Source organism: Saccopteryx bilineata, chromosome 3 (assembly GCF_036850765.1).
Source record: "Saccopteryx bilineata isolate mSacBil1 chromosome 3, mSacBil1_pri_phased_curated, whole genome shotgun sequence".
NCBI classification, from domain to species: domain Eukaryota; kingdom Metazoa; phylum Chordata; class Mammalia; order Chiroptera; family Emballonuridae; genus Saccopteryx; species Saccopteryx bilineata.
The window spans coordinates 314,112,681-314,138,481 of record NC_089492.1 but is presented as its reverse complement, the minus strand read 5'-3'; the positions used below and the strand labels follow the sequence as shown (position 1 = coordinate 314,138,481).

Sequence of the window (25,801 nt, the reverse complement as noted above, 5' to 3'; positions counted from 1 at the left end):
AACACACATAGCTAGAGAAGAAAAGAACGAAGGCGAACTCGGCCTGTCCACAGGCTGATGGCAGTGGGGCCGAGGTCACAGCTGTGGACTCTCACACTTAGAGGTAGGTAGGCAGGGACTATTACAGGGCTATGTACCCTGAAACTCAGACTCACACTGACTCCATGGCTGGGGACAGTCCCCTTCATGTCAAAACCACAGCCAGCAGAACCAGCATCGACAGATACAACCTGTGCTTTGAGATGCATCAGAATCAAAACAGACTCGCCCATAGTATAACCCACACACTTCATTGCCGCCATGACAAACACCCCAGGAGGGCAGGAGCATCAGCCAAGACACCGAACAAAGCCAGATGACATCCAGCCAGAGCCCAAGAGACACCGCACATAACTGAAAGCAGCCATTCTGGGAAACACCCTTCCAGTGTGACTTTCCATGATGCACACCTGTGCTAACACCCAACATGTGAACAGCGGCCTGGGCCCCTCAGAAATAAAGCCACATGCCTGACCAGGCGGTGGCACAGTGGATAGAGCGTCAGACTGGGACATGGAAGACCCAGGTTTGAAACCCTGAGGTTGCCAGCTTGAACATGGGCTCACCAACTTGAGCACGGGCTCACTAGCTTGAGTGTGGGGTCGCCGGCTTGAGCATGGGATCATAGACACGACCCCATGGTTATTGGCTTGAGCCCAAGGTCGCTGGATTGAGCAAGGAGTTGCTCGTTTTGCTGTAGATCCCAGTCAGGGCACATATGAGAAAGCAATCACTGAACAACTAAAGTGCCACAGTGAAGAATTGATGCTTCTGTCTCTCTCCCTTCCTGTCTGTCTCTATCTGTAACTTTCTCTGACTCTCTCTGTCTCTGTCAAAAAAAGAAAAAAGACTGACCGGGCGGTGACACAGTGGATAGAGCATCAAACTGGGATGTGGAAGACCCAGGTTTGAGACCCCGAGGTCACCAGCTTGAGCGCGGGCTCATCTGGTTTGAGCAAAAGCTCATCAGCTTGGACCCAAGGTCGCTGGCTCAAGCAAGGGGTTACTCAGTCTGCTGAAGGCCCACGGTCAAGGCACATATGAGAAAGCAATCAATGAACAACTAACATGTTGCAACGAAAAACTGATGATTGATGCTTTTCATCTCTCTCCGTTCCTGTCTGTCTGTCCCTATCTATCCCTCTCTGTCTCACTCTGTCTCTGTAAAATAAAAAAGAAAACCACAGACAAATGCACAGACAGGTGTGAAGACAGACATACCCCTACACCTAGAAACAGATGGTAGCAGACCCCCTTACTGAAACAACCTCATACCTCGAGGTGGATTTAATGGTGGGCACACCGGGCACACGCCTGGGCCCCAACTTCTGAAGGGCCCCACAAAACCCCAACTTTACACTTTTTTTCTAATGTAAGGGGCCCAATATTTTCTGTGCCCAAGGCCTCAACTGACCTTAATCCACCTCTGCTTATACCACACACACACACACATCTAGAAAGACATCCAAATTACAACAGACCCCTCTCCAGGAATTCAGGTACTTACTTCCCAGGGAGATATGATGGACTTGCTCAGAAACTCTGCCACAATGACACGCACAGCTGGCCTGCCTTCAGTATGTTGTCATGGTCAGGAACACAAATACGCACACCTGAAGGGAGACACTATCATCAGACATGCTGGGGGGGATAGGAGCCGCGGAAATCAACAGTTCATGTGCGGTAACATCATCACTCACAGATTCTGAGAAACTCCACGACAGACTTATGGTGTACAGAAACCCCGTTATGGAGAGTGTATTTCAGCAAATCATCTGACAAATATTTGCTGAGGTTTCCTCTTGGCCAGACCTCCTTGGTGCTAGGAACACAGTGGCAAGTGAGACACAGCCCTACCCTTGAAGGCGCACCCAGAGAAGTCAGCCCCACCCACCCAGGAAGGTGCCCAACTGGAAATACACCCCTGAACCTCTACCCCAGAAATATACCTGAGAAACGGGTCGCCACCCACACCCATCAGTAGGCACCTCTAAGGGTACAGCCTGCAGAACACAGATGTGGTCACACTTCAGGGCTGCCAGAGGAATACACAGCCACAAAACATGTCCCCTCCCTCCGCAAAATACACAGAAACCCCAGAGTTGCATCCCCAGAGAATGACTATCACAAAGGTGACCACAGACCCACAGTCAAAAACATCATTGCAAAATGCACCTACATGTAGACACCAGAGAAACAAACAAATCCAGACCCAGGCAGTGAGTTTGCCAACAGAAAGCCTCACCCAGAGAGAAAAGTCCTCACTCTTGGCAGAGTCACCTGGGGGCTTCCAGAGACAGCACATTTCTCCACGTGCGGGCCCAGACATGCCGTCATAGACGGTTGGGGTTCACACTGGTGCGAACACAGACACGCGGGCCACACCGCAGGCTAGACATCACTTCAGGGAGACCTCAGAGAACTTTCAACCCATGGACACATGAACACTCATCTGCCATCTCAAAAGACCACCTCTGGAAACACAATCATTCTAAGGCGCTATAAGCAAAGTCTGCTTTGTGCCCCCACCTCGTGTCCAGGGAGATGTGTTTCCCCACAAAAAAGAGATTCACAAAATATATAGTACTTACCCTTCATACTGATGTACACATTTTCTATCCCTTTTTTTAAGGCTGCTTGCAGGTCACTAAACTGATTTGACAGCCCAGTGGGTTGTGAACCCATTTTTGAAAACACCCAGAAACGTGCCCTCAGGATCTGGGGCCAGCCCCTGAGTGTGCAGAGGTGTGGGGGAGGGGAGGTATGAGGGGATCCTTCCTGGTCTTTGCCCCGCAGGCCCTGCACGCAGGGGAGAGAAGGGAAGGGCCTTGGGATGCAGGTTCCCAATGTATCGCTGTGGGCCCAGTGGCCCCCTCCCTCATTGTTACACCCCCTCTTTGGCCCTCCTGGTTCCCTTCTCACTCCCCCCCCCCTACAGTTCAGCCACTGAAGGGAGCACTAGGAGTGGAGGGACAGTAGCTTCATGAGCCGCCTTCTCCACACTGGAGATGGTGGCCCAGAGACAGGGCAGGCCACATGCCCAGACCAGGTGCTCCCAGCACTGAGGGTGGGACTCTCAGGAGGCCCCGTGCCCTTCTCAGCCCTCCTTCCCTCAGAACACAGAGCCGCACGCTCAAATCCACCTCTCCCTCCTCTGGCTGGATCCGCCCCAGATTCCCTGACCCTGACATCAGAGCTTATCCTCAAGGGGTGGCAAACTCACATGCCTACTGCGCTGGCAAGTGACCTGGTGGCCAGATGTGGAACTGTCCCCCCACAGTCACCAGCCTTCACTTGGCTACAGCCCATCACCAAGTGGAGGACATGCAACTAACTGGTATTGGCAGATCTGATTTTTTTTTTCCCCCTAAATGAAATCTGGACTTTTTGGTGAAATCACTTGGTTTTTGAAACGTTGGCTAGCAAGTTTAGTAGCACTGTGCGGTGTAAGGAAACGTAGGGGCCGCCGGCTGGCGACCCTCTGTGTACAGAGCGCCCTCAGCCTATAGCCAAGACTGAAAGGGTCAAATGGTCTGCCTCCCCCGCCACCTCGCCCAGAGTCATATCCCTAATTCCTGTCACTGCCCTCGCTGTGCCCACCCCCAGATGTAACCTCCTGACTGCGTGTCTCCCTTTCTCTCTCTCTCACCCCCTCCTTCTCTCCTCAGACACCCCCCGGGCCTCTCCCCGAAACGAGGGTCCCGTGGTGTGGGGGGCCGTGGGGGGGGCGCTGCTGGTGCTGCTGCTTCTGGCTGGGGGGTCCTTGGCCGTCATCCTGCTGAGGAGGAGGAGGAGGAGGAAGAGCCCTGGAGGAGGAGCAGGAGAAGGACGGGACAACAGCCGAGGAGCCTATGGTCCGAAAACTCAAGTGTTTGAGAACGGGGGCCCCATCTTCTGGACCTCGGCAACCCCCGGTGCCCTGAGGCCGGAGGGCAAGGCTATGGAGGACTACGAGGAAGATGAGAAGGCAGAGAAAGGCCTCATGTTGCCTCCACCCCCAGCACTCGAGGATGACATGGAGTCCCAGCTGGATGGCTCCCTCATCTCCCGGCGGGCGGTTTACGTGTGACCCCCCTGAGACAGACAGACAGACAGAGACAGAGCCAGCCAGTGCCAGTCAAGGATTCCAGACTGGCTGGACTCGTTTGTTTGGATGACACTGGAGTTCAAATGCTACCTCCCACTTTCCTGGGATTCAGAGGGAGGTGGAATATCACACACTGGACTTACGTCTCCAGGGCTGCATGGGGGAGGTGGAGGGGGGCCCACAGAGGACCCTCCCTCCAGAGTCTTGGTTTTGGCTCTGGCCGGCCCCAGCCCCTGCCCTGTGACACTCAGGAGTTAATAAATGCCTTGGAGGAAAACATCGGGGTGTCTTATAATACATTGGACTCCCTCCTTCGGGGGTAGGAAGAGCTGAACTGGGCTCCAGGGAGTGGGAGACTGGGGGAGCTCTTACCATTTAGTACTTGAAGGACACCTTGGATGTTGAGACCCCTGAGGCCAATGGGACTGGGATCTTGGCTTAGAGGCTGGAGTGCTTGGATCGAAGGTTCCAGGACTAAGGCTGCCTTCCCAGGTGCACTGGCCAGGCTAGAGGGAGGCCTGCCTGCCCCAGAGAGCCAGGCTGGGACCTTGGACTCCTGTGCCCTTGCAGGAGGTGGCTGTGGTCTGATCCTCTGGAGGTAGCTCACACCTGACCTCCCCAGGTTGCTGAGGACCTTGGTGGGAGGACTACCCGCTGCGTTCTCAGAGCCCCGACGGTGACAGTGCAGGGCAGGCACGGGTTCTGCGAAAGCAGGAAAGTCCCACTTTCCCCACCACAACATGGCTTTTCCCAGCCTCCTTCCCCTTTCTCTGCGACCGACCACCTACCGGAGCCCAGCTAGAGGGAATTTTCAGTGATTCAGAGGGAGGGGCTATAGCTCTCTATCCCGCCTAATCTCCTTAACCAGAATACCTCCTAACCCCAAGCTGGGGACTGAAGTGGGGAAGGGGGGGCTACGTAAACCGAAGTCACCGCTGTGGGCTTTGTCTCTGCTCCTGAGGCTGTCATGCAACTTAGTAGGTTGAGCTGCCAGGGAGGGCTTGGTGAGTTTATCTCTACCAACTCTGAATCCCACTTAACTGCTAGGGCCACAGCAATGACCCAGGCAGACCTAGCCAGCCCTGTCCTACCGAGCATGCCATCAGTAAGGGCGACAGGAATAACAGTAAATTTGGGATGGCCAGATGTGGACCTAGCAGCAATTCCTCTCTCCTCCCATACTCAAGCCCTCCCGAGAAGGCCAGGCTGTGGAACAGGAAGTGTGGGAATCAGACAGTCCAGGGATCCAGATGTTGTTCCCCTGGGAGGTCCTTATCTCCTCATCTGCAAAGTGAGCTTCATGAAAGGATGAATCCTATCAGTGGGCTTTTGCACAAGTTAATTCCTCTGGTTGTTTATTGCCTGTAGCGCCCCTCCCACCGTGGGAGGGAGTGCCCAGGGGGCAGGGGCGGGAATTTTGTCAATCTGGCATAGAGGAGGTCCCAAGCACCCATGCCAGCCCCTCCCTTCAACATCTAGCAAAGCCTGCTGGCCCCTTGGAGCTCACAGCCTAGTGTGAAAATTGGGAAGTGCACAGGTAATTGCTCCAATAATAACTTTAGGAAATGCAAAGTGCTACGCAGAAGAGACTGCTGGCCTCTTCTGCTGGCCGAGGGCTTCTCTCAAGCCATTTCCTGTTAGGGCGGAGAAGCTCTCATACTCTGCCCAGGATGACTCTGCCCTGCAATGCATGAAGGGTCATGATCCCGATCCCAGAATGCCTCTGCCTTTTAGCTTCCCTCCCTTCCCCGCTCCCTCGCTCCCTCTGCTTCCTCTAGCCCCACACTGCCCCTCAGCGCACTGCTCCTTGCTGTTCCTTAAAAGCAACGCAGAGCTTCCCTCCCAGGGCCTCTGCTCTGGGAGTCATCTCCACATGTTCTCATGGCTCCCCCCACCCCACCAGCTCCTTCAGGTCTTTGCTCAAGGCTCTCTCTACCTGCTCTGTCACTTCTATTACCTTTCCACTGTGCAATTTTATCCTACGTCGCTTACTGCCACCCGGCATATTAGCTACTGCAGTTGTTTCTGCGGTGTTGGTCTCCCTGCCCAACTAGAACATATGTTCCATGGGGATGGAGGCTTTGTATGTTCTGTTCACCACTCTATCCCACAAGAAACTCTCAGTAAGGATTTTTTATTTTATTTATTTTTAGAGAGGAGAGAGAGACAGAGAGGGAGAGAGAGGAGAGAAAGACAGAGAGAGAGAAGGGGGGAGGAGCTAGAAGCATCAACTCCCGTATGTGCCTTGACCAGGCAAGCCCAGGGTTTCGAACCGGCGACCTCAGCATTTCCAGGTCGATGCTTTATCCACTGCGCCACCACAGGTCAGGCCAGTAAGGATTTTTGAATGAAAGAATGTCCCCTGCCTTTGAGGCAGGCAGGTGGGCGGTGACTTGCAGAGGGATGCTGGGAATAAGGCATTGTTGCTTCCACCTGGAGACTCCTTTACACTGTCCCTCTTCTTGCAGAGAGCCCCAATACAGCAGGCGCAGGGGCCACAGGCGGCATCATTGGGGGCATCATCGCTGCCATCATTGCTACTGCTGTGGCCACCACAGGCATCCTCATCTGCCGACAGCAGCGGAAGGAACAGAGGCTGCAGGCAGCAGAGGAGGAGGAGGAGTGAGTAATGGGCACTGAGCAGTGGGTGGGGTAGGGGTCCCAGAACTGGGGAGCCTGGGGTGGGGGTGAAGGTGGGAGAAAATCATCCGTAATGGCTACTGGAAACAGAGAGACACCTGAAATAACTATGACTTAAATAGGGTGGAGAGGAGAGTTTATTCCTGTCTCATAAAGCATGGGTATGACAGCTCCGCTCTGTGAAGTCATCAGAGCACAGGCTCCTGCTGTCTTGTTGCTGCACCTTTGTTCACATTTCAAGATGGCTCCCCACTCTTCTATCATTATCTATGCATTTGACAACCAGACATGACTATCTTGGCCTCAAAGCCCCCATTCCCGCCAGTGGGAAAAGGACAGAAATAAAGGTTATTCAGCTGCCCTGTAAGGGAACTCATCACTTCTCACTTCCATTGTTTATAACCTGTCACATGACTGTCCCTAGCAGCAGGGGAAGCTTAGAAATGTAGTCTTATGGGTGGCCAGGTACCCAGCTAAAATCTTTATTAATATGAGAAAGAAAGAGACTGGATATTGGGGAAAACTACCCACACTTCTCTGTGTAGAGCCCTTGTTATGTGTCAGGCTCGGCAAGGTATATTTTACATGTGTAACCTTGACAGAGCCTCACATCCGTTCACCAATTCAACAAATATTCAAAAAGTACCCACTCGGGGCCAGGCCCTGGAGAATTGTCCACACTGATATCTGAGCGGTTGAGGAGCACAGCCGTTGCTCCCTGGCTGAGCAAGGGGTGTGGGAGGGGGGAAATAAATAAATAGTAAAAATAAAAAGTGTCCATATACATAAATGTATCACAGAAACAAAGCCTTACAAGGAGCTAATGGTAACCACTGCATAAGAGGAAACATGTTCAGAGAGCTGAAATCACCTGCTGAAATCCACCCAGCAAGTAAGCGTTTCGGGACAAGATGGTTCCGAAATAACACTACCCAGTTCCCAGGTGGCATGGGAACACTTGTTAAAAGTGTATATTTCTGGGCTATACCAAACCTACTAAATCAGAACTTTTACAGGAAGGATTTGGAATCTGTATTTGTAACAAGCTCCCTAGGTTGTCCTGATGCACAGGAAAGTGTGTGGAGCAGTCTCGGTCATCTAATCAGTGCAGCACAGCGCCTTGCTCTCGACCTCCACCCCTGGGCCTGCCCTCCTGGGGTTCACAGTCTGGAGGAAGCAGACCGTCCCCAGGCAGTGATGGCCCAGCAAGGCGGGGGCAGGGCTGGCGGGTCAGGAAAGGCCTCCCGGAGGAGGGGAAATCTGAGTTGGGTACTAAAGGCATTAAAGCACCCATCTTTATTATGTGTATAGGATGCTGTGGTCTATGGGTGTGTAGAATGAGGCGACTTAACATAGTTTGAAGGATAGGAAAGGATTTCATTTACTTATTCATTCATTCTTTTAACAGGTATTTAGGAACACTTCGTTGAACAAAGTTATCATTTTTCCCCTCACATTGCTCACAGATGGGTACAATCATTGAATGACATCAGAAATAACATATCAAATACAAACTCAGTTAAGTGCTCTGAGAGGAAAGTATACAGCTAGATGTGACCCTATAACAGGAGATCCTGATCCTTTTGGAGAATCAGGGAGGCTTCCTGGAAGAAGGTTCATGGGATGAGTTGGAATTAGCTGGGCAAGGGGACTGGAGGTGGTGGGAAGGGATGCCAGGCAGAGGGAAGAGCCTGTGCCGTGGCCCTAGGGTGGGAGGGCTTCTCTGGTCTGAGCCTCCTACCTCCGACCCCACAGCCTGGAAGGGCCTCCCTCGTACAAGGCACCGACCCCAAAGACAAAGGCGGAGGAGCCAGAGATGGTAAGCACTTTGCCTGGAGCCCAGGCTGCTCCCACCTCCATACCTACATTTCCCTTCTAAGTCCCGGGCTGGAAGGGGGGTGCCGGGGGAAAGAGGCCTGCTGTGTGGGGGTCCTGACTGCCTCGCTCCCTCCCACGGCAGCCCTCCCAGCTCTTCACTCTTGGGGCCTCAGAGCACAGCCCACTCAAGACCCCCTACTTTGATGCTGGCATGTCATGCACTGAGCAGGTAAGAGCTCGGGAGAGGATAAGGTTGGGTTCAGGATCTGAGTTTAAGGACCAGGGGTCAGTCCATGACATAATAGGTCCAAGGACTAAAGGTCACAACTCAAGCCCTGGCCAGTTAGCTCAGTCAGAGCATCGTCCTAAAACACCAGGCTCTGGGTTTGATCCCTGGTTAGGGCACCCATGGGAAGTGACCAATGAATGCACAACCAAGTGAAACAACAAATGAATGCTTCTCTTCCCCCACTCTGTCTCTAAATATCAATCAATAAAAACAATTTTAGGGTGGGGGGGGATGGGGTAAAGAAGGAGAGAGGGGTTGGGGGAGGGGAGGGGCACAAAGAAAACCAGATAGAAGGTGACAGAAGACAATTTAGCTTTGAGGGAGGAGTACACAGCACAATCAAATGTCAAAATAATCTAGAGATGTTTTCTCTCAACATATGTACCCTGATTTATCAATGTCACTGCATTAAATTTAATAAATAAATTAAAAAAAACAATTAGAAAAAATAAAGATTATTGCCTGACCAGTGGTGGTGCACTAGATAGAATGTCCACTTGGGATGCTGAGGTCCCAGGTTCAAAACCCCTAGATCGCTGGCTTGAGCGTGGTCTCATCTGGTATGAGTGCATTCTCACCGGCTTGAGTGTGGGATCATGGACATGATCCGAGGTCGCTGGCTTGAAAGCAACCAATGAACAACTAAAGTGACACAACTATAAGTTGATGCTTCTCATCTTTTCCCCTTCCTGTCTCTCTCTCAAAAGAAGATAAATAAATAATAATAATAAAGGTTACAACTCAAGTTCAGAGCTGTGTCTCTGGTCAGAGCTTAGGGCATTGAGATATGTTTAGAATTCAGTGGGGGAGGTTATGACTGGAAAAGTTCAAGGACGTAAGGTTAGAATTTAACATCACTTGGTCAGTGGATATAGGTTGAACAACTACATTTGCTAAATACTATAGGACAAGACAGATAGTCACTTCCCTCAGTGGTCTCCTGGAGGTCAGGGGTCAAATAGTGAGGTTGTGACTAGTAAAAATTTAAGTGGCTATTTCAGGCTTAAAGTTAAGTACTTGAAGTCAAGATTGAAGTCAAAGGTTCATGGGGAAAGACTTGGGGTCAGGAACCAAAGACAAAGTACAGACCCAGGATGGACAAGGTGAGGTCCATGCTCTGGACTTTGAATTAGGGACAAGCTGTATGATTGTCCCTGTGCATTGTTGACCCAGGTGACAGTGGATGAGCAGATTGGGATTCTATGTCATGCTCAGGAGGTGACCTTGGGCTCCTGTTCCCTTCCTTCCCCCAGGATATGCCTCGGTACCATGAGCTACCCACCTTGGAAGAGCGGTCAGGGTCCCTACTCCTGGGGGCCACAAGCCTGGGGTCCCCCATCCTGGTGCCTCCAGGGCCACCTGTTGTGGAGGGGCTTCCCCTGGACCTAGAGGACGAAGATGATGATGAAGACTACCTGGACAAGATCAACCCCATCTACGATGCCCTGTCCTACTCTAGCCCCTCTGATTCCTACCAGGACAAAGGCTTTGTCATGTCCCGGGCCATGTATGTGTGAGCCGCCATGGCCCTGGCCTCAGCTCTCACTCTTTGAACCCTCAACTTTCTGGCAGGAATCTAGTGCCCCCTGACCTCTGGCCAGGACACTATGTCAGTTAACACATGTATCTCACTGTGACTTCTTTTGGTGGCTGCACTATGACCACTGACCCAGAGAAACCAGCCGTGACAATGGAAACCTGGCAACCTTATCTCATGAGTTGGGGAGAAGGGGTATGTTTCTGCACAACTGCTGATGCAAGGACTCCTACTTCATACCTCTCATGTCTCACCATCTCCAATCTACTTCTAAATTTCAAAAAAGACCCCAGACCTCTGATTTGTCCTCAGGCAGTAAACTACCAATAGCTCTGCTGGGTTTGATGTTGGGGGTCAAGCACCCTGCTGCTCAGACCTGAGCCCTGCAGTCAGCAGAGCTCTACTTGTCTCCTCCCCACCCTGTTGTTCCCCAGAGGTATGAGGGAGGGGATTCCCTATTTCCCTCCTGCAGGCAGGAGTCACAGGGTCTAGACTCTAGACCTTTCTTGAGTCCCCATGTCCCCAATTCCAGTCTTCAGGGAATTAAGCCCCAGCCCATGAGATGAGATGAGTGTCTTGCAGAATGTGCCTTGCTGGGCGCAGCCTTAAGAATCTCCTGTTACTTTGAAGACTAAGCCCTTTCACTGCTGCCCAGTGGGATGGGACCCAAACATCTCCAGTGGGGTGGGGGAAGATGGTCACCTGGTTTGGGGTGGGGGATCTGATATTGTTCTGTAATAGGGCATTTCCTACAAAATAATTAATTTATACTTTGACCAGGTCTCAGCTTGTGTTTTCTGCGGGATGTGAAGAGGAAGAGGGTGGAACATGATGGGTAATTAGTAGGGGGCCCAGGACTTGAGGGAATCAGTAGAGTAGAAATCAAGATGGGTTACAGACAAAAAATAGGCAAAGACTTGAAAAGAAAAAATGAAGAGGGGAGAATGAACAAAATGCATAAACCAAAAAAGTAATGATGGGTAATGGAAGGACAGGGGGCGGAGTCCAGGGCACTGCTTAATGAAAAGGAAACAGTGCAACAGCAGTCTAACAGATAATGAACAGAAATAAACGGAACAGAGACAAAAATGGTAGTGATTAAGTATGACGGGTTCAGGTTTAATGGATAGATATGGCAAGTAAGAATAAGAAGCCAAAGGCAAAATTATGAATAGTGTAAAAGGAGATCAGGACATGATCTGCATGAATGAGCCAGAGACAAATTAGTGGAGAAATAGGGGCCCGCGGCCATGCTGGGTGATAGACTCAAAACATGATAGTTAATTAAAGAAGGGCTAGAAAAACGATGTAAGTGAACAGGCAGAAATAGGCTAAAGGTAGTATAGGCAATGAACCTAAAATGAATGAGGATGAGGCATGCTGGGTAATGGGATAGGAATGAATGGGCCAAAAATAGAAGCCGCAGTGACCGAGGTACGGAGTGCGGGGAGCAGGGGGGCGGAAGGCATGACGGGTGACGAGAGGGGTGGGTCTGTGGCAACTGTCGCGTTAAACAAGTGAAGGGTATTGTGGGTACAACAGGCAGGAGAGTTCACATAACCGGTTATAATTCTCTAGAGGCACTGTGGGAAGGACCAGGACTTCCGGTTTTCGGTCGCTGACTTGGGACTGGGGATTGCCCCTCTGCCGCGGTGCCTTGTGGGACGCGAGGCCTGACCTTGCTGCCTAGCAGCCTCTGCCGCGCAACCCACCTTTACCCGTGTCCCTCGACCCTGGCACGTTAGCCAATGAGCACACCAGACTGATTATGTCACCGTGCATGCAGAAGCCAATTAGGATGCTGCAAGGGCCAAAGTCGGCCAATTATAAGAGGGGCGCCTTCTAAAAAGGGGCGGAGGCTAGTCAATGGGCGTTGCAAAGTGTTCCTTACAAACCAATGGTGGAGGAGCATCGGAACCCGCGGTGTCGCGAACCAATAGGCGGGGCTCCACGAGTCAATTGGAAGGGCGGGGAGGTGTGCTTTGACCTGCTTGCTAGTGGGGACCAATAAAAAAGGATGTTCCAAAGAAGTGGGTGGAGCCGCCATTCATGGTCCCAATAGCAGAACCAGGCGCTAAAGCTGGTAGGCGGAACCTAGAGAATCCTTAACCAATAGATTAGACGGGGCGGGGCGACGGTGGTGGCGGCGGCGGCAGTGGGTTCGGTTGCGCGTGGCGCACGGGGTAGCAGTGGATCCCAGGCCGGGAACAGGCGCTGCAGCCAGTGAGAACAGGGCCCTGGAGCAGGGCTGGGGTAGGCTGGGGTGTTGGCCCGGAGCGTGCGGGCCCTGACCTCTGCCCTCCGACCTTTCTCCTTGCAGGCGACCATGGGGAACGTGTTGGCCGCTAGCTCGCCGCCCGCTGGGCCGCCCCCGCCGCCTGCGCCCGCCCTCGTGGGACTGCCGCCGCCTCCGCCCTCTTCTTCGGGCTTCACGTTGCCGCCGCTCGGGGGCGGTCTGGGCGCTGGGGCTGGTGCGAGTCGAGGTTCAGAACGGACCCCCGGGAATGTGGCTACTAGCGCTGCAGATAGCGCGGACGATGGGGCCTGCGGCTGCCTGCCCAACCCCGGCACGTTCGAAGAGTGCCACCGGAAGTGCAAAGGTGAGGAGCGAGGGACCCGGCGGAGGTGTGATGGCCCGTGTCTCGGGGGAAGGGGGCACACATTGAAGCCACCTTGGAAATTGGCACCGACCTTTGGAATTATTTAACAGAGCGTTAGCAGTTGACGTTGGGGTCGAATGGTGGAACGTTGAACTTGAGGCTTAGAACGACGGGATCAAATGGTGGAACCTCGGGATGGAATGGCATAGGAGTAGAGGGAAAAGCCTTAGGGACCTCAGGAGCCGCAGGGATCAGCCAAGCCAGCCTCCTCTTGTGATCGACAAAGAAACTGAGGCCCAAGGTCACAGTGTCAGCCAGGGATTAGTGGGAGTGGAACCCGGGGCGTCTGGATCCTGGCTTGAAATAATCGTGATAGTCAAGTGTTGGAGATTTATTAGGTACTGTTCTGGCATTCAGTGTATGTTAACTCGTTGAATGTGTGCAGTGTGGTGAGAGTCATCACAGGTTTCATATTTGACGTAAAGTAACTTTCCGAAGGGTAACACAGTGATAGGTAGTGACACTGGGATTTGGATGAAGGCAAAGGCTCTACCTAGTCCGGGCCCCATTTATGAGGCTAGACTGCCATTTTACTGGTTGAATACTTTGTGGGATATTTTGCTGTGTTTCCTTGGAAAGGGGAAATCTGGGATGAGAGGTGGAGGTGTGTGTGTGTATGTGTGAGTGTTAATGAAGTATGACAGCATTTCTCTTCTTTAGAGCTATTTCCTATTCAGATGGAAGGTGTCAAGCTCACAGTCAACAAAGGGCTGAGTAACCATTTCCAGGTGAGCCTTCCTGCCTCCAGAAGTCATCCCAACCACCCCCCTGCATCCATACATACAACCCCCTTAGTCCTCCCTAAATGATTGGGCTCCTTGGTACTTGAAAGGACTCTGAGACACAGTGCCAGGCTGACTTCTCAGTGGAGGCCAATAGTGGTGTTTAGGGACCCAGAATCCAGAGCTGTCCATTCCTCCTTAGCATCCAGGCAGAAGTGAGGTGCCAGGTAGGTAGCCCCAACCCCAGTACATTCTTTCCCTAAATCTCTAGTATAAATTACTTCTTGGTTTTTGACTAAAATCAAATGTAAATCTCTAGTCAGACCACACCTTCCCATCCTTACTCCCTGCCGAGCCTAGAGATGCCTGTCTTTTCCTTCTTCATAGGGAAGCCCAACGGGCAAGTCTCCCCCATCCCAAGCTGGAGGGGAACGGTGCTAGAGATGGGCTCGGCTGGGCTTACTGGGGGTGGCCTACAGCCTCATCCCCACAGCCCTCCCTCTTCTCTCAGGTGAACCACACAGTAGCCCTCAGCACAATCGGGGAGTCCAACTACCACTTTGGGGTCACGTATGTGGGGACAAAGCAACTGAGTCCCACAGAGGTAAGGTTCTTTTCATTTCATTCATTGTGTTCTCCTAACAAATATGTGGTCAAAGCCAGAAGGCTTTGTCAGTAGGAGGCCAGAGCTGCTGAAGGTGTTGTGAGGGGGACTGTCTCTCTCCAAGATACTTTGCAACATCAGATGTTCCCTTGTCCTGAACCCCTGCTCTCTGCCCATCCCTGTGTTGCGTGAGGCTTTGAATGCCAAACTAGGCATTTGGGCTTTCTCTAGGGGGCACTGGAGAGCCATGCAAGATTTGAACTAGGGAAAGTCAGGATCAGGTTTATGCTTTGGAAATGCCCCCTCAGGTGCTGTGCGGAGGCTAGGTTGGGGAAGTGGGATCAAAACAAGAGGCCTGGAAGGAGGCTGGGGCGCACAGGGAGTTGGGAGACTGAATTAGTTAACATTCTGTTTAATAAATTCATTTATTTAACAGATCTCCATTGTACCACCCTTCTGTGCCCAGCTCTGTTCTGGGGATATAACAGTGAATCAAACAGCTATGGGGCTCACAGTCTAGTGGAGAGAGGGGACAGGTCTGTTCCCAGGGAGTAACAGTCCAGGGTGAGTAGGGCTGAATTGGGGGAACCCAAAGGCCATGGGAGCCCTGAAGGGAACCTAATTCAGCCTAAGTAGTCAGGGAGGGCTTCCTTGAAAAGGGGCCTCAATCTGAAGCTTTCTGATTCTGAGTTTCTCATCTGGGCCCACCACTTACGTACTTCCATAATGCTAGGCCTCTGATCTCTAACCTCTTACATTACCTTACTCTCTGCCTCACAGGCATTCCCTGTGTTGGTCGGTGACATGGACAATAGTGGCAGCCTCAATGCTCAGGTCATTCACCAGCTGGGCCCTGGCCTCAGATCCAAGATGGCTATCCAGGTGAGTGGGAGTCTAGTCGGCTACCCCCCGGCCGTGCTGACCACCAGGCTGCCCTCACACTCCCCTTGCTTCCCCACAGACCCAGCAGTCGAAGTTTGTGAACTGGCAGGTGGACGGGGAGTACCGGGGTTCTGACTTCACAGCAGCTGTCACCCTGGGGAACCCAGATGTCCTGGTGGGTTCAGGTAAGAGGAGCAGGGTTTAGGGGGTAGTGAAATTACAGTCCCAGCTTTACCAACAAATTCATCTTCTTCTCTGGACCTCCTTTCTACCATCTGAGAAATGGTCATGGGCAGGAGGGGCTTTGAAACATCAGGCAACATAGTATCTGGTCAGAAAGCAGATTCAGACCCCACCTCTGTGGGCCTCGGTTTTCTCGTCTGTTAAATTGGGCTGCCTCACAGGGTTGTTGCGTCAGTCATGTAAGTTCATGTGTGTGAAATGCTTAAAAGGTGATCAGGTGTGTAATAATGGATCCCAAGAAAGTGAGTTGTTTTTACTGTTACTTGTGGGACTCTGGTGTTTGAGGACACAGAACCAATCCCAGGGTGGCTGTTTCCATGTGCAGTTGGGGAGGAGACAGGTAATCTGAGATATGGAGGCTGACAAGGAAAATTCTTGTTTGGGTTGTCTGGGGGCAGGACCCACTGCACTTCTATCTGTCCATTGATTTGTTTTTGTTTCTTGTTTCTGGGTTTCTTTGATTTCTCTATATTTATTTAGTGAATATTGATTGTGTATGTATTTATTGTAGGCACAGAGAATAAGGTGATGAAGAAAGAGTTAAATCTTTGGAAGTTCCTCTGGGAACTTCCATTTTAGTGGAGGCAGGCACACATAAAGCAGTACATACAGAAATGATGAGGCCCTGGCCGGCTGGCTCAGTGGTAGAGCATCAGCCTGGTATGTTGAAGTCCTGGGTTTGATTCCTGGCCAGGGCACATAGAAGTGCCCTTCTGCTTCTCCACCCTTCCCCCTCTCCTTTCTCTCTCTCTCTCTCTTCCCCTCCCGCAGCCAAGGCTCCATTGGAGCAAAGTTAACCTTTTGTGTTTTTAGGTATATACATATTTATATCTTCCTGAGTAATAGAGCTTTTTATATCCCCCCTTTACTTCTGGTGATGCTTTTTTTTTTAATTTTTTTTTTATTTTTTACAGAGACAGTGAGTGAGTCAGAGAGAGGGATAGACAGGGACAGACAGGAACGGAGAGAGATGAGAAGAATCAATCATTAGTTTTTCATTGCGTGTTGCAATGCCTTAGTTGTTCATTGATTGCTTTTTCATATGTGCCTTGACCGCGGGCCTTCAGCAGACCGAGTAACCCCTTGCTTGAGCCAGCGACCTTGGGTCCAAGCTGGTGAGCTTTGCTCAAACCGGATGAGTCTGCACTGAAGCTGGTGACCTCGAGGTCTCGAACCTGGGTCCTTCCGCATCCCAGTCCGACGCTCTATCCACTGTGCCACCTCCTGGTCAGGCCATTGCAGCAAAGTTGGCCCGGGCGCTGGGGATGGCTCCATGGCCTCCTCCTTGGGCGCTAGAATGGCTCTGGGTGCAACGAAGCAACGGCCCAGATGGGCAGAGCATTACCCCCTGGTAGGCATGCTGGGTGGATCCTGATCGGGCATATGAGGGAGTCTGTCTCTGCCTCCCCAGTTCTCACCTCAGAAAAAATAAATTTAAAAAAAGAAAAAGAAAAAATGATGTACATAAACAAAGACTGAGGGTGGAAGGGGCAATGCCAAGCCAGTATATGGGAAAGGAGCTTTTCAGCCAGAGGAAACAAGGTAAAACGCACTGAGGCAGGACCCTTTACTGGAACATCAAGGAGGAGCGAGGATATAATAAAGGAAGAAGCCTAACCTGTGGTGGCGCAGTGGATAAAGCGTCAACCTGGAAACACTGAGGTTGCCGGTTCAAAACCCTGGCTTGCCTGGTCAAGGCACATATGGGAGTTGATGCTTCCTGCTCCTCCCCTTCTCTCTCTTTCTCTCTCTCTATCTCCCCCCCCCCCTCTAAAATGAATAAATAAAAAATAAAAAAAAAAGGAAGAAGGTGGGTGAGGGTGAATAATAGAAGTCAGAGGAGTTGGGGCCAAATCACACAAGGCTTTGTGGAAGTTTGGTCTTTACTCTGAATGTGTCAGAGGCCACTGGAGGAATTTGCTAGGGACAGGATCAGACTTGGCCTCTAACAAGATCCCTTGTGCTGACGTGCAGAAGAGATTACAAAAGGACCCACCGAGGGTCAGTGGATAAGGATGAGAAGTAGCTGAATCTGGATATGCTTTGAAACTGGAGGTGATGGAATTTGCGAACAGGATGGAATATGGGAGATAAAAGAGGAGTCCAGGTGACTCCTGGATAGAGCTGATGATTCCCATATTTTTTGTTATGGAGAGCAGGCTCTTGGGCAGTGAGTGTTGGTGTGTTTATGAAGACAAGGAACATTTTTTGTTCCCTTCTGACCTCTGACAGTGTCACCCCCTCTGCTCACACACTCACTGCAGTTGGGCCATATGAGTTCTTCTGACACTTCCTGTGATCACTGTGTTCTTTCTACCGTAGGGCCTTTTCACATGCTGTTTCTACTGCTTGGGATTGTTTTCTGGTTTTGACATGGCTGAAAGTCTCAAGGCCTCACTAAAAGACCTTGTGTAACTAAAGTGTCACATTCGTGGTATCACCTCACCCTGCACTTTCCTCTGAAATTGTCTCACTCTTGATCGCTTGTCTCCTGTCCATGTCAGCTCTTTCAGGCCAGGAATTGCCTGCTTCCTCACCACTGTATGCCCAGTGCCTGGAACCTTGGTGGGGCCGAATAAGTGCTCAGAAAATACTGAGCAAAGAGTGAGCAGTAGCCCTGGCTGGGAAACTTGGTTAGTTAAAGTGTCATCCCAGTACACTAAGATTGTAGGTTTGATCCCTGGTCAGGGCACATATAGGAACAGATCAACATTGCTGTCTGTGCGTCTTCCCCTTCCTTTTTAAATATCAGTAAGTAGCCTGACCTGCAGTGACACAGTGGGTAAAGTGTCAACCTGGAATGCTGAGGTCGCCAGTTCAAAACCCTTCACTTGTCTGGTCAAGGCACATATGGGAATTGATGCTTCCTGCTCCTCCCCCCTTTTCTCTCTCTTTCTCTTGAGCTCTCCTCTCTAAAATGAATGAATAAATAATTTTTTTTTAAAAATCAGCCTGACTAGGTTAGTGGCACAGTACATAGAGCATCAGACTGGGACGCGGAGGACCCGGGTTCGAGACCCTGAGGTCGCCAGCTTGAGTGTGGGCCCATCAGGTTTGAGCAAGGGCCACCAGCTTGAGCCCAAGGTCGCTGACTTGAGCAAGGGGTCACTCGGTCTGCTGAAGGCCCCTGGTCAAGGCACATATGAGAAAGCAATCAATGAACAACTAAGGAACTGCAACGAAGAATTGATGTCTCTCATCTCTCTCCCTTCCTGTCTGTCTGTCTATCCCTATCTGTCCCTCTTTCTGTCTCTGCCCAAAAACAAAATCAGTAAGCAAATTTTTAGAAAGAAGTGAGCTGTGTAATGGCAATTCCCGTCTTTTACCTCCACCCTTTTTTAGATCCTAAACCTGTTATGTGCATCCTCTCCTTTGTTCAGTTGTTCTAGGCACTGGTTAGAGCAGTAAATAGATCCTGAATGCTCTCAACAACCCTGTGGGATAGGTGCTGCCATTGTCCCCATCTTATTGAGGCCCAGAGACTGGAAGTGCTTCCTGGAGGAACAGAATAGGAGTCCAGAGTCCATGCTATTCTCTATGGTACAACCCTCCCCCCCAAGCAAGCTCGCCAGGATTGTGGTTTTATGCTCCCCAACACTGGCCTCTGGGTTCCTCTTTCTCCCATCAGACATTAATGAAAGCAGGGCCTGCTGGACCTGGTATCTGCTGAACACACGAGTAACTTACCGCCAACAGTTTGGACTCAGGACCCTGGTGGCTGCACCCCTCTGAGCCTCAGTTTCCTCATTTGTCCAAAGGCACAGTAGCAGTGACCGCCTCTCGCAGAAGGACTCGGCGGGAACACATCCTCAGTGCTAAGTTCCAGGCCAGGTGTGTAGTTAGGCTTGCCCTGTGTTGTGTTTCCAGCCACCCCACAGTGACAGGGGTGTCTGTTTTTATGGCCCCCATTTCACAGATGAGAAAACCAGGGCCCAGGGTGAAATCAGTTACTGAGAATCACCCAGTGAGGAAGCAGAGGAGCTAGAATGTGAATCACGGCCTAATTCAAGGGCCCGTGTTTCTACCTGGGTCCTTCCCCATGGCCTTGGCCCCGATGGAGCCTCTGCTTCATTTTGAGCACCTAGTGTGTGCCGGCCCTGGGTAGAGCGGGCCGGGACGCGCAGGACCAAGACAGCCCCTCCTGCCCTCACAGGGTGCGGGGCCAGAGCGAGATTTGTTCTTAAAGAGATGACTGCACAGTGACTTCATTGCTGTTGTGAGAAATCCTACTCAGGAAAGGTCCATGTTACTACGAGAACTTGCAGCAGGGGACACTGTCTCACCTGGACTAACAGAGACAGTGTCTAAAATGGCCATGTGTAGTCTGAAGGAGGGTAGGGAGAAGGCTAGCACTTGGAAAAGGGCACTCCATTGGTGGGGGGGCGGGGGGCGGGGCTGTTTGTAAAAAGAAGTCTTGTCCGGCTGGGGTCAAGAACCACCTTACTTTTAGGGGCTGCCCCGACCTGAGTGCCTGCCCCAAGTGACTTCCCCAGTGAGTGTTGGTGTGGCCCCCGCTCAGCAGAGGAAAGGTCTGGGAGTGGTAGCCCAAACCTGCCCTTGCCCAGCAGGTTTGGGAGGTGGATCGGCAGACAGGACATCTTTCCCAGGTCTCTGGCTCTGCCCCTCGCCCGAGGCCTGCTCTTTGCTCTCGCAGACCTCTGACCCACTTTCTCTCCACGTGGGGTTTGGACGCACCGGGTACTTCATAGCTGCTCTGGACCCTACAGAATGAATGGATCCTGGGTGAGAGCTGCTGGTCTCCACAAAACCCTGGCTCAGGGAGCCCCCGTGCCAGGGGAGCTGGGTCTGGCTAAGAGCGGGGTAAGGAGCTAGCAATGCAGGGAGGGGTGAGATGTTCAAGAAAAGGGCCGTGAGGAGGTGAGTCCTGGGCACAGTGGCGGTGGGCCAGAGGCCCAGGATATGTACCTGGGGAGCAGAGAAGGGGGCACAGCGTGGAGATGAGCCAGATTTCGCTGGGTGTGGGGGGCTGGAAGAGAGACTTCAGCACAGAAGCCGGCACTTGGGCTTCGGTTCACGCAGACTCAGTGCTCACTGATGATGGGAGTCAGGGGTAAGAGGGGGACCAGGGCGGGGCAGCTTCCGAAGTCCCATGGGTGGCTCTGGTCCAGCTGCTGAGAAGTAGCCAAATCTACGAGATACTTAGGTACAGATAGTTGGCCATCTAAGCAAAGGGGGGCGGGGATGCCAGGCAGGGGGAGGGGAGACAACGTGTGCACAGGCCAGAGGGAGTAGAGAACTCTGCTCATGCAGCCTGGAGGCAGGTGTGGCCCGCTGGCCTGTGGGAAGAGGAAATGGCTCAGTGTGGAAGCTGCTGGGAGCCACTGGGGCCTGCGACCCCAGTCTCCCTGAGGCTGTGCTGTGAGAAGACCCCACCGATTCTGAGCAGGGGAACAGGGGAACGGGGTAGAGTTGTGCTTTAGCAGAGCCCCTCTGGAAGCTGCTGGGAGAGGCTGAGGCTCGGGCAGAATTGGGGGTAGGGTGGGGGCTGGGAGAGCAAGGGGCAAAGCAGGCCCAGGAGACCAGAGGAGGGATGCTGGAGTCAGTTCAGGGGTCTCATGGCCTTCAGTCCCAGCCATTGGCAGAGCTGAGAAGCCAGTAAGTTTAAATCCCTTTGTGACTCTAGGTAATCATAGATAATCTCTTTTCCTTCGGTGACCTCAGTTTCCCCCAGTTGAATGAATGATCATGCCCAGTGGTATGCTGGTAACGGTTTAACAGTTTTGGGGACTTGATTGTACTTGTCTGCTTGTTGGAGGAAGCAAAGCACTGAATTGTTGCATGGCCCAGAGCAGCTAGCTCCAGCCCACCCGTGACCCCAGTCTCCCCAGAATGTACCACCACGTCCTGGCCATGAACCCTCGGCCTTCCTTAGCCCCCTGGCAGCCCCCTCTTAGAGATGCCCACCTACTTATTCTATCCCCCCACCCCCATTCCTGCCCTGCTGCCTCAGCCAATCCAAATTTGGGCATCTGGTTTTCCTTTTTTAAGGTTTTATTTATTCACTTTAATGAGAGGGAGGAGCAGGAAGCATCAGTTTCCATATGTGCCTTGACCAGGCAAGCCCAGGGTTTCGAACCAGTGACCTCAACGTTCAGATTGACACTTTATCCATTGTGCCTCCTCCATCCTGTCTGCTTACCCCCACCTTTCCCTTTCTGGGGTCTTCCTCTTTCTTGTTGGGCCACGTGACCTCACAGCTTGTCTCTGCTCAGTCTCTGTGGGTTTCTCCCCAGAGGATCTTCCCTTCCTCTTTCCGCTCCATTCTGGTTTCTGTGTCCCCCACTCTGTCTTTCCCTGGTTCTTCCCTGCCTGTAAGATCACATTTGTGCAGTCTGCTCTCCTGGGCTCCACAGATGGTCACAAATAAGTCTCAGCCCAGCAATGAAGAGTCACCTATTAGCAAACACTCCCAGGGGCCTCCAGCCATCCCTGCTGCGGAGGGGCAGAGGCTCGGTCCTCACGAGCGCTGGGCATGCGCCATCGCTGTGCCCACATCTGTCCTTTAGGCTACTTTACAGGGAAGTAACATCAGTGGCCTGCAATTATTCCACTGAAAAGTGGGAGGGCTATATATATATTTTTTTAAGTTCATTGATTTTTAGAGAAAAAGAAATATCGATTTGTTGTTCCTTCATTTATACATTCATTGGTTGACTCTTATATGTGCCCTGACCAGGGATCAAACCCTCAACCTTGGCGTATTGGGATGACGCTCTGACCAACTGAGCTATCTGGCCAGAGCAAGGTATGGCTGCAATTTGAACCCATGCCATCTAGCACCTGGAAGTATGTGTCTCCCCTAACCTTCCCCTCCTGCCTCTCCCAGTGGAGAGTGGTTCACACACATTTTGTGACCAGGAGTGAGTGGTTTCTCTCCCTCAGCCTCCTGTGTAAACAGTGGTAATCAAAGGCGGGCTGCACAGGGTTGTGCAGACCAGATGAGGTCCCACGGGATCTGGGAGGCTGACCTCATTCCCCTCTGAACTCTGCGGAGAACATGTGGGAGGCTGCAGAGCACGCCCTGAGCCTCCGGCAAGGGCCAGCCTTCCAGGCTGCCTGGAGCAGGTTGGCCTAGTACCCTGGCCAGGCAGAAACTGATCACCAATCCCAGGTAAGCCTGTCATCTCACCCGCAGGAATCCTCGTGGCCCACTACCTTCAGAGTATCACACCGTGTCTGGCTCTAGGCGGAGAGCTGGTCTACCACCGGCGGCCTGGGGAGGAGGGCACTGTCATGTCTCTAGCTGGGAAATACACATGTGAGCCTGGGGCCCAAGGGTGGAGTGGGGGCTGGGACTTGGACTCCTGGGTCTGAGGGGTGAGGGGACCTGGGTTCCTAAGTCCCCTTGATAACCTATTCCTCCCCCCCCCCACCCTGCTGTCTTACAGTGAACAACTGGTTGGCTACAGTAACGTTGGGCCAGGCAGGCATGCATGCAACATATTACCACAAAGCCAGTGACCAGGTGAGCTGGTCGGGAGACCGGCCCCAAGGGCACACTTCCAGGTCTGGGTTGCCAGGGGCTGTGTGCCTGGGAGTCCAGGCTGGGAAGCTGACTCTGTTTTGCCCTGGCCTCTCCAGCTGCAGGTAGGCGTGGAGTTTGAGGCCAGCACGAGGATGCAGGACACGAGTGTCTCCTTCGGGTACCAGCTGGACCTGCCCAAGGCCAACCTCCTCTTCAAAGGTACAGGCCTCAGTTTCCCCACTTGGAAAATGGGCAGGAGGTGACTCAGTTCTGAGTGGGTGTAGGCCAGAGGAGATGGTGACGAGCAGCATGCTGGGACTTTTGAAGGCCTCCATATTACCCGGGAATGCTTGTTAAGAAGGTGGGGACAGGGCCTTGAGTTTTGCACCTAACCACATTTCCTCCCCACCCCAGCCAGCAGCCCTCTCCCTTCTCTGCACTTGGTCCTTTTTTATTTTTATATTTTAAAATATATTTTTGGGTTTTTTGAGAGAGAGGAAGGGAAAGAGATGAGAAGCATCAACTTGTTGTGGCTCTTTAAGTTATTCGTTGATTGCTTCCCATATGTGCCTTGATTGGGGGCTCCAGCCCTTGCTGAAGCCACGACCATGGGGTCATATTGATGACCCCAAGCTCAAGCTGGTGAACCCGTGCTCAAGTCAATGACCTCAGGGTTTCAAATCTGGGACATCAGCATCCCAAGCTGATGCTCTATCCACTGTGTCACCCCAGTCAGGCACTTTTTAAAATATATTTAAATTTTTTTTAGCATTGATTTGAGGGCGGGAGGGGAGAGAAAGAGAGAAGCATCACTTGTTCCACTTAGTTACGTTTAGTTGTGCTCTCATTGTTTGCCTCTCCGGTGTGCCCTGACTAGGGATCAAACCTTGAGACCTCAGCGTGCTGGGACACTACTCTATCTATTGAGCCACAGTCCAGGGCTTATTGATCTTTAGAGAGAGAGAAACATTGATCTGTTCTACCTGTTAATGCATTCATTGGTTAATTCTTGTATGTCCCCTGACTTGGGATCGATCCTGCAACCTTGGCATGTCAGGACAACGCCCTAACCAACTGAACTACCCGGCCAGGGCATTGGGCCTCTTTTTTTCTCCATAAGTGGAAGGCAACTTGGAGCACATCCTGCCCACCCCTTTTGTCTGGCATTAGTGGAAACGAGGTGCCTGGAGGTTGCACAGGCACTACCAGTTCCAGAACCTCCCCCCAGGCTGGCCACCTCTGGTCCTTATGTCCATTTATGAATCACGGCCTCAGTGCTTCTCAGGTTTGGGTATGAAGGAAGGTTCTCAGAAGACCACCCCAAAGTCCACCCGTCAACCTAGGGCAGGACTTCCACCGACCATGATGCAGCCCAGGGGTTTCTTTGCCTCTGAAGCCTCTCAGCCCTTGCTCTTTGTCAGCCCGCCAGGAGAGGCTGGGTTGGGGTTCCAGCTCGGCTCCAGTGAAGCGAGTGGGCTTCCCTCCCACGTGGGGATAGCCCCGGCCAAGAGGACATCTATCAGGCTCAGTCTTTTTTTTTCTCTAGAGAGAGGAAAGGGGGTGGGGGAAGGAAGGGAAGTACCAACTCATAGTAGTTGCTTCTCATATGTGCCTTGACTGGGCAAGACTGGGGTTTCAAACCAGCGACCTCAGCATTCTGGGTCACCGATTTATCCACTGTGCCACCACAGGTCAGCCCAGGCTCAGTCTTTCATTCAGCAGATACTGAGCACCCACTAGGCCCAGCCTGTGCCAAGGGTGCTGGGGACAACCTGTCTTCACAGGGATCGCATTAGGAAGGAGAGACCCCTCCCCGGAGAGCAGGGACCTGGGGTGGACAGGACTGAGCTAGGGGAGCCTGGGGAGGGCTTCCCGGAGGGGAGGGCTCACTGGGATGAGAGCTAAGGGGAGTGAGCTGGGGAGAAAGTAGTGGGGTGCAGGAAGAGGTTTCAGGGGACAGCACGCTCACGGGTCTAGAAGCTAGTATTCTAGCTGGTGATCTGAGGTGGCCTGGAGTATGACTGCACAGGGACAGTGGGAAGCTGGCAGATGGCCCTCAGCACAGCTGTCTGCCCACAGGCTCCGTGGACAGCAACTGGATCGTGGGTGCCACTCTGGAGAAGAAGCTCCCGCCCCTGCCCCTGACACTGGCCCTGGGGGCCTTCCTGAATCACCGAAAGAACAAGTTCCAGTGCGGATTTGGCCTCACCATCGGCTGAGCCCCTCTTGGCCTCTGCTTCCCACACCCTCCCTCCTTCAGATCCCACCGCCCCCTCCCTCTGGCACGGAGGGGAGAACTAAGCCCCTCCCTTCCCCCCTCCCTCCTTGGGGGTCAGGGTGGGGGTACAACAGAAAGGAGGTGACCCATCACCCCAGTGGCTGAGGGGGGAGTTCTGGAACCATGGGCGGTTTCAGGATTTAGAGCACCAGGGGCAGTGGGCCCAGAGGGGGCTCCCAAACCAATCGAGGGGCACGCCCGATTCTGAGCACCAGGGGCAGAGGTGGCCAGACAACCTCAGGGAGGTGTTGGGGCATCCCTATCCCCAAAGGGCCCTGGGGCCTGGCCCCGAGGGGGCAGCAAGAAGAGGAGCTTCCCCATCCCCTGTCTGCTCCCACCCACTTTCCCACCCACTCCTCAGTATAAATCATGTTTATAAGTTATGGAAGAACTGGGAAATTTTACAGAAAAAACAAAAATATACATGAAAAAAAGTGGGAGGCCTGGTGTTCCTGCCCGTCTGTGCCCCTTTTTATTCATTTCATCCATCCTACTTTTCCCCACAGTGGCCAGCAG

General features: G+C 52.4%; 2 protein-coding genes across 6 annotated transcripts in view; both read left to right on the top strand.

Moving 5' to 3' along the window:
• NECTIN2 (nectin cell adhesion molecule 2) overlaps nt 1–11,157 on the top strand; it is a 29,091-nt gene extending 17,934 nt beyond the window's left edge. For 3 of the 5 annotated variants that reach the window (XM_066271847.1, XM_066271850.1, XM_066271846.1), the window contains exons 6-9: nt 6,595–6,748; nt 8,522–8,585; nt 8,727–8,813; nt 10,127–11,157. In XM_066271847.1, coding sequence (XP_066127944.1) covers nt 6,595–6,748; nt 8,522–8,585; nt 8,727–8,813; nt 10,127–10,390 — 569 coding nt within the window. In that variant the 3' untranslated portion in view covers nt 10,391–11,157. Of the gene's footprint in view, nt 1–3,707; nt 4,406–6,594; nt 6,749–8,521; nt 8,586–8,726; nt 8,814–10,126 lie in introns of those variants that run through there. The other 2 variants (XM_066271848.1, XM_066271849.1) reach the window with 2 other exon arrangements.
• A 1,376-nt stretch (nt 11,158–12,533) lies between these two features.
• On the top strand, nt 12,534–25,703 carry TOMM40 (translocase of outer mitochondrial membrane 40). Its single transcript, XM_066271844.1, has 10 exons — nt 12,534–12,633; nt 12,731–13,010; nt 13,731–13,798; nt 14,304–14,396; nt 15,177–15,278; nt 15,358–15,463; nt 22,678–22,800; nt 22,931–23,007; nt 23,124–23,226; nt 25,087–25,703. The coding sequence occupies exons 2-10, from the start codon at nt 12,737–12,739 to the stop codon at nt 25,224–25,226; spliced, it is 1,086 nt and encodes a 361-aa protein (XP_066127941.1). The 5' UTR covers nt 12,534–12,633; nt 12,731–12,736; the 3' UTR covers nt 25,227–25,703.
• Nucleotides 25,704–25,801: the final 98 nt, after the last annotated feature.

Bases quoted from the DNA above. Each gene is read 5' to 3' on its own strand.
- TOMM40 (XM_066271844.1), top strand. From the start codon at position 12,737: ATGGGGAACGTGTTGGCCGCTAGCTCGCCGCCCGCTGGGCCGCCCCCG. The intron at 15,279-15,357 runs GTGAGTGGGAGT...GCTTCCCCACAG, and splicing joins GATCCAAGATGGCTATCCAG to ACCCAGCAGTCGAAGTTTGT. The intron at 23,227-25,086 runs GTACAGGCCTCA...GTCTGCCCACAG, and splicing joins GGCCAACCTCCTCTTCAAAG to GCTCCGTGGACAGCAACTGG.